Source organism: Mandrillus leucophaeus, unplaced genomic scaffold, assembly GCF_000951045.1.
Source record: "Mandrillus leucophaeus isolate KB7577 unplaced genomic scaffold, Mleu.le_1.0 Scaffold162, whole genome shotgun sequence".
Lineage (NCBI taxonomy): Eukaryota > Metazoa > Chordata > Mammalia > Primates > Cercopithecidae > Mandrillus > Mandrillus leucophaeus.
In genome coordinates this window covers 1,664,254-1,670,931 of record NW_012101610.1, presented here as the reverse complement: position 1 = coordinate 1,670,931, position 6,678 = coordinate 1,664,254, and the positions used below count along the sequence as shown (strand labels likewise).

The 6,678-nt window shown below is 44.5% G+C and overlaps 1 protein-coding gene across 4 annotated transcripts in view; it reads left to right on the top strand.

Moving 5' to 3' along the window:
- Positions 1–6,678, top strand: part of IQCK (IQ motif containing K) — a 148,761-nt gene that overhangs the window by 9,033 nt on the left and 133,050 nt on the right. For all 4 annotated transcript variants that reach the window (XM_011976071.1, XM_011976072.1, XM_011976074.1 and 1 more), the window contains exons 2-3: positions 2,797–2,861; positions 6,131–6,260. In XM_011976071.1, coding sequence (XP_011831461.1) covers positions 2,797–2,861; positions 6,131–6,260 — 195 coding nt within the window. The remainder of the gene's footprint in view (positions 1–2,796; positions 2,862–6,130; positions 6,261–6,678) is intronic.

Genomic DNA, 6,678 nt, shown 5'->3' with positions numbered 1-6,678 from the left:
CCAAAAAAAAAAAAAAAAAAAAAAGATTTGGTTGGATCTATGCCATATCTAACAATGGTTTTAGGATTGCAATAGGACTAAGTGTGACTTTTACCCTCTACATAAGACATCCCTGTGTTATTTGAAATTTTCTTTCAATAAGTATGTCTTGCTTTTGTAATCAGAAGTATAAATGTATACATTTTAAGCCCAAATAAACAGTTTCACACTATATCAGTGGTTCCCAAGGCAGCTGGGGAAGAAGGGTGAATTTACATGATTGCTGGAGAGGAAAAAAAATGGTAGAGCTGGGGCTGGTATGGTAGGCAGAATTCTAAGATAGCCCCCAAGTTTCTTGCCACCTTGTGAACACACCTCAGTTATTCAATCAAATGCTAACCTAGGTGTGGCTCTCAGAAGATTTTCCAGATATGGTTAAAGCTTTTAATCAACTGACTTTAATATAGGGAGATTATTGTAGCTGGGCCTGACCTAATCAGGTGAGCCTTTAAAAGAAGTCAGAAGTCAGATTCAAGCAGAAGAGATTCTCCTGCTGCCCTTGAAGTAGCGGCAACCAAGTTGTGCATCACCCATGGCAAGAACCTGAGAGTGCCTTCTAAGAGCTGAGAGGGTCCCCAGCTGACAACCACAAGATAGCAAGGACCTCAGACCTCAACCACAAGAAACTAAAATTCTTTTTTATTTTTTTGAGACGGAGTCTCGCTCTGTCACCCAGGCTGGAGTGCAATGGTGAGATCTTGGCTCACTGCAACCTCCACCAGCCGGGTTCAAGTGATTCTTGTGCCTCAGCCTTGCAAGTAGCTGGGATTACAGGTGCCAGCCATCATATCCAGCTAATTTTTGTATTTTTAGTAGAGATGGGGTTTCACCATGTTGACCATTCTGGTCTCAAACTCCTGACCTCAAGTGATCCACCCACCTTGGCCTCCCAAAGTGCTGGGATTACAGGTCTGAGCCATCGCACCCGGCCAAGAAACTAAAATTCTATCAAAACCGAAATTCTGTGAACAACCAATGAGCTTAGAAAAGTATTCCAACCCTCAGAGATCACAGCTTTGGCTGATACCTTGAATTCAGCCTGATAAAACCCTGATCCATTCTTGGACTCCTGACTCAAGGGAATTGTGAGATAATAAATGTGCATTCCTTTATGTCAATGATTTGTGCTAATGTGTTACACAATAATAGAAAACAAATACAGTTGGTATTGAGAAATAAATTGCTTTTAACCTGCAACCTGACATTCTTGTCCCCAGCCTGATGCTTAGGAGTTAAAAAAATGTATATATGTTGAGAAGTGGAGGAAATGCTGTACTATCTGATAAGTAACTAGGTAATGATATAAAACTTGTATCCATATGACTGTATGCCCTCAATACCATCTTGCCCACAAATTAATTTTTCCTCATGACTGTAAGTGACTGTGCAATTGCCTTGACAACATTGACCTTTCCAGAAATATTTTTATCAGTCTTTGCTTTAGGGATGTAACTAATACTGGCCATGACCATTTGCTGTTCCTCTGTCAGTCATAGTTGTTGCAACCCTGTAGAACTTAGGTGGACTGTTTTTTTTTTTTTTTTTTTTTGAAACAGAGTCTCACTCTGTCGCTCACTGAAACCTCTGCCTCCAGGGTTCAAGTGATTCTCCTGCCTCAGCCTCCTGAGTAGCTGGGATTACAGGTACCCGGCACCACACCTGGCTAATTTTTTTTTTTTGAGACAGAGTCTCACCCTGTTGTTCAGACTGGAGTGCAGTGGTGCAAGCTCAGCTCACTGCTACCTCCTGGGTTCAAGCAATTCTTCTGCCTCAGCCTCGCAGGTAGCTGGGATTACAGGCGCACACCACCACGCCCAGCTAATTTTTGTATTTTTAGTAGAGACCAGGTTTCACCGTGTTGGTCAGACTGGTCTCGAACTCCTGGCCTCAGGTGATTCGCCTGCCTTAGCCTCCCAAAGTGCTGGGATTACAGGCGTGAGCCACCGCGCCTGGCTAATTTTTGTATTTTTAGTAGAGATGGGGTTTCACCATGTTGGTTAGGCTGATCTCAAACTCCTGACCTAGTGATCCACCCTCCTCAGCCTCCCAAAATGCTGAGATTACAGGCGTGAGCCACCGCGCCCGGCCATTAGCCTCTCTTCTGCATGTGCTCTCAGTGTCTTCCCTTAACCAACCTCTGTGTTTTCTTCCTCCCTTAATTCCTTATAGTCTCCGTCATGTTGGCAAAATCTGAAGTTGTGTCCTCTAAGAAAAAGAGTCTCAGACTCTTATATAAAGCCTTTTCTTTTTTTTTTTTTTTTTTTTTTTTTTTTTGAGACAGAATCTTGCTCTGTCGCCCAGGCTGGAGTACAGTGGTGTGATCTCCGCTCACTGCAAGCTCCGCCGCCTCCTGGGTTAACGCCATTCTCCTGCCTCAGCCTCCCTAGAAGCTGGGACTACAGGCGCCCGCCACCACGCCCTGCTAGTTTTTTTGTATTTTCAGTACAGACGGGGTTTCACCATGTTCGCCAGGATGGTCTCAATCTCCTGACCTCGTGATCCACCCGCCTCAGCCTCCCAAAGTGCTGGGATTACAGGTGTGAGCCACCATACCCAGCCTCTTGCTGATTTTAAATACCATTAAATGTTAACTTTAAATTACATGAAATGTTAACCTGTTATGGCCAGTTGTTTTTTCATTTCTGTACACCACCAGCCAAAATAAAATTTAAGAATGTTTTATTCAGAGAAAAGGAAATTACATCAGAAACTGCAGTGAAGTATGGAATTGAGGATTTTTTTTCCCCTTTCCTTTAGAGTATGAAGCTGAGCAGCCTCCCTTTCCAGAAGGATATAAAGTCAAACAGGAACCTGTGATTACTGTAAGTATTACCCAGGCCTCAACCTAAGCAAGAAGCTCTTAAATGAGAATAGCACTGATGGCCTGTGAATGTCACACAGCGTCACTGAGTTCAGGAGGTGGAAAAGGGAAGGCATTGGAGCGAGAACCAGAAACTTGGGGCCAACCCCAGCTCTAATACTAACAGTGTGACTTAGAGGGCATCACATAACCTCTTTGAGCGTTAGTTTCAGCATCTATCCGTCTATCTGTTTGTCTGTCTGTCTATCTGTCTGTCTGTCTATCTATCTATCTATCTATCTATCTATCTATCTATCTATCTATCTATCTATATCTTATCTATCTATCTATCTAATCTATTTTTGAGACAGGCTCTTGCCCTGTCGCCCAGGTTGGAGTGCAGTGGCACAAACTCAGCTCACTGCAACCTTAGTAGCTGGGACTACAGGCACCCGCCACCATGCTGGGATTTTTTTGTTGAGATGGGGTTTCACCATGTTGTCCAGGCTGGTCTCAAACTCCTGACTTCAAGTGATCTGCCTGCCTCAGGCTCCCAAAGTGTTGGGATTACAGCCGTGAGCCACTGCGCCCAGCCAGATTTCTGTATTTATTAAATGGGACAGATAATCCTTGACTAACTAACAGGGCTTCTGTGGTACTCACATGAGATCCTGGATGAGAAAAGCCTTTGCAGTGGATCTAACACCATGTCCATGTGAGGGGCAGTTGCAGATAGACCAAGTTTCTCTGCATGCCAGGGTAGACAAGATGAAGACTGTGCTAAGGAGAGAGGGCTAATGACAGGGCAGCCAGGAAGAGAGGCCCTCATGAAGTCTACCTTGGAATTAGATAGGAGCTTGATGGAGTTTGAATTTTTTAAAAAGCAAGGCTCTGAGAGATGAAAGGACTTGAGCGTGGTAACACGGATGGAATCAAAACCTGTTTCTCGACTTCTAGTAACTTCCATCACTGCAGCTGCCTGTGACAGAGACATTGTGTCTGAAAACTTTATTCTGTGATTGTTCTTTTTCTCCTAACATCCTGTTTTTGCTTTATGGATGCAATTCTTTTTCAGATTTCTCTGCCGATACAAGTCACAGTTCTCTTCCCTGAATTCTCTGTGCTTCTTCCAGGGTCAGCTGTTGTGACAATAGATGTTGATCTTTGTCTTTTGTGCTATGATCTTCTTGACCTGTATAAAGAGATTTGATTGTTTATTTAAAATGTACAATGGTCCTGAATGGATTTTTCTATATAGCTGGTATATTAGGGTTCTCCAGAGAGACAGAATCAGTAGGCTATATAAGAGAGATACGTATATGAGAGGGGATTTACTGGGGTAATTGGCCCACATGATTATGGAGGCTGAGAAGTCCCACATTAGGCTGTCTGCGAGCTGGAGAACCAGGGAAGCTGGTAGAGTGACTCAGTCCAAATCCAAAAGCCTCAGAGCCAGGAAGAAACAACAGTGTAACTAGCAGTCTGAGGGCCTCTGTTTATGATATACGACAGGGTTACATGGAAATCTAGTTGGACTTAATTAGCCTCTGAGAGCCCCCAGGAACCACTGATGAGAACCCTGGAATCTAAAAGCCAGAGGACCTGGAGTTCTGAGGTACAAGGGCAGAAGAAGGGCGTCCTGGCTCCAGAAGAGAGCAAGAATTCAGCCTTTCTCAACTTTTTGTTCCTTCCAGGCCCTCAGCCAATCCAGTGGTGCCTGCCCACATTGAGGATAGATCTCCTCTCAATCCACCAACGTATACACTAGTTTCTTCCAGAAAACGCTTGCAGACATACCCAGACATAATGCTCTGCTAGTTACCTAGGTATCCCTTACTCCAGTCAAGTTGACACTGAAAATTGACCATCACAGTATCACGGCTGGTGTGGTTTTCTCCTACTGCTGTACATGTGGGTTTGTTTTCTGGATGGGTCTCTTCTATGAGTAGCAAAACGCTGACTGAGTGCTCATGAAGGGTGGTTGTCCACTGGCCAACTGTTCTTCAGAGTGAACAGGCAGAAAGTCGGTATTTTGGGATTGGGCGTCAGTGGCAGGGGGGTCTCTAAATCAATTTTTTTTTCTTTGTTTTTGAGACAGGGTCTCACTCTGTCATCAGGCTGGAGTGCAGTAGCGCACTTCCCCGGCTCCAGCGATCTTCCCGCCTCTTCCTGCCAAAGTGCTGGAACTACAGCTGTATGCCACCACTGCCAACTAATTATTTTTTAATTTTTGTAGAGATGAGGTCTCACTATGTTGCCCAGGCTGGTCTCGAACTCCTAGGCTGAAGCCATCTGCCCTCCTTGGCCTTCCAAAGTGCTGGAATCACAGGCATGAGCCACCACGCCCAGCCCAATTTTTTCTTTTTCTTTTCCTACCATCTTGGTGCCCTAAGTGGTTCTAAGTGTTCTACTCCTTTTCAGGTAGTTTCATTGGTTTACAGAAGAGTTCCTGGAGAGGAGGGCGAGCTGGAGATCCAACTGGTGTGAACACAGCTTTATGATATTGAGGGAACAGAAAGTAGCCTGAGGGGAGTGTGAGCAGCAGGCCAAGTTAGCCCAGCCGGATTTCCACCCAGCCTCGTCGTGTGTCATTCCATTCTTGTTCCCACCCTGTACAGTGCCTGTCAACTTGAGTGTTTAGTCCCTTTGGGATCTGATGGGAAGGTGGACGTCTATATTCTGGGGCAGCCTCCTCCTGTGACTGTTACTTCCACTCTTGCTGCTGCTGCTTTTTTTTTTTTTTTTTTTTGAGATAGACTTTCACTCTTGTTGCCCGGTCTGGGGTGCGATGGTGCGATCTCAGTTCACTGCAGCCTCCATCTCCTGAGTTCAAGCAGTTCTCCCCTCTCAGCCTTCCAAGTAGCCGGGATTACAAGCGCCCGCCACCACGCCTGGCTACTTTTTTGTATTTTTAGTAGAAACGGGGTTTCACCATGTTGGCCAGGCTGGTTTTGAACTCCTGACCTCAGGTGATCCTCCTGTCTCAGCCTCCCAAAGTGCTGGGATTACAGGTGTGAGCTTCTTGCTTCTTGAGTGAGGCTTCATCCCTGGTGTTTTGGATATGTTTACCAATCTCTCATCCGCAGATGGTCCTCCTTTTCTCTATCACAGGTTATGCCTTGTCGTTTATAGGTGTCTCAGGAGGGAAGGGAGACAAAGATCTGTGCTCAGTGTACCCCCTTGAACCTTAAAGTCTGATGTAGAATTTTATTCCTTCATAAGGTTATAGAAGAAAATACAATTATTTAAGCTGTTTGAATGAATTGCCTCCCCTCCCCTGTCTGCCTCCAGGTTGCACCAGTAGAGGAAATGCTTTTTCATGGCTTCAGTGCAGAGCACTATTTTCCGGTTTCCCATTTCACCATGATCTCACATACACCCTGTCCTCAAGATAAATCGGAAACAGTCAACCCAAAAACATGTGAGTAAGAGAGATGCCATCTTTTATAATTTGGGGCTTTTAACATTGCAGAACCACAGGGTGGGTATGGAGGCGGACAGATAGACTTCAGGGAGACCACATACATAAGAAAGAATGTGTTTTTGTTTTATTTTTAAGAGAATGTCCTTCATTTCACTGATTTATCTTTAAGGTTAAAAATGTAATTAAGATAATAAGTAACAAAAAGTGTACTTTGATTTTACATTCAATAAAAAGTAGGAAAAGAGAGCAGTAAACAAATGTAGCCGGCTGTGATGGCTCATGCCTGTGGTATCAGCACTTTGAGAGACCAAGGCAGGAGAATTACTTGAACCCAGGGAGACCCCATCTCTACATAAAATTAAAAAATTAGTCAAGTGTGGCCTGGTGTGGTGGCTCATGCCTATAATCCCAGCAC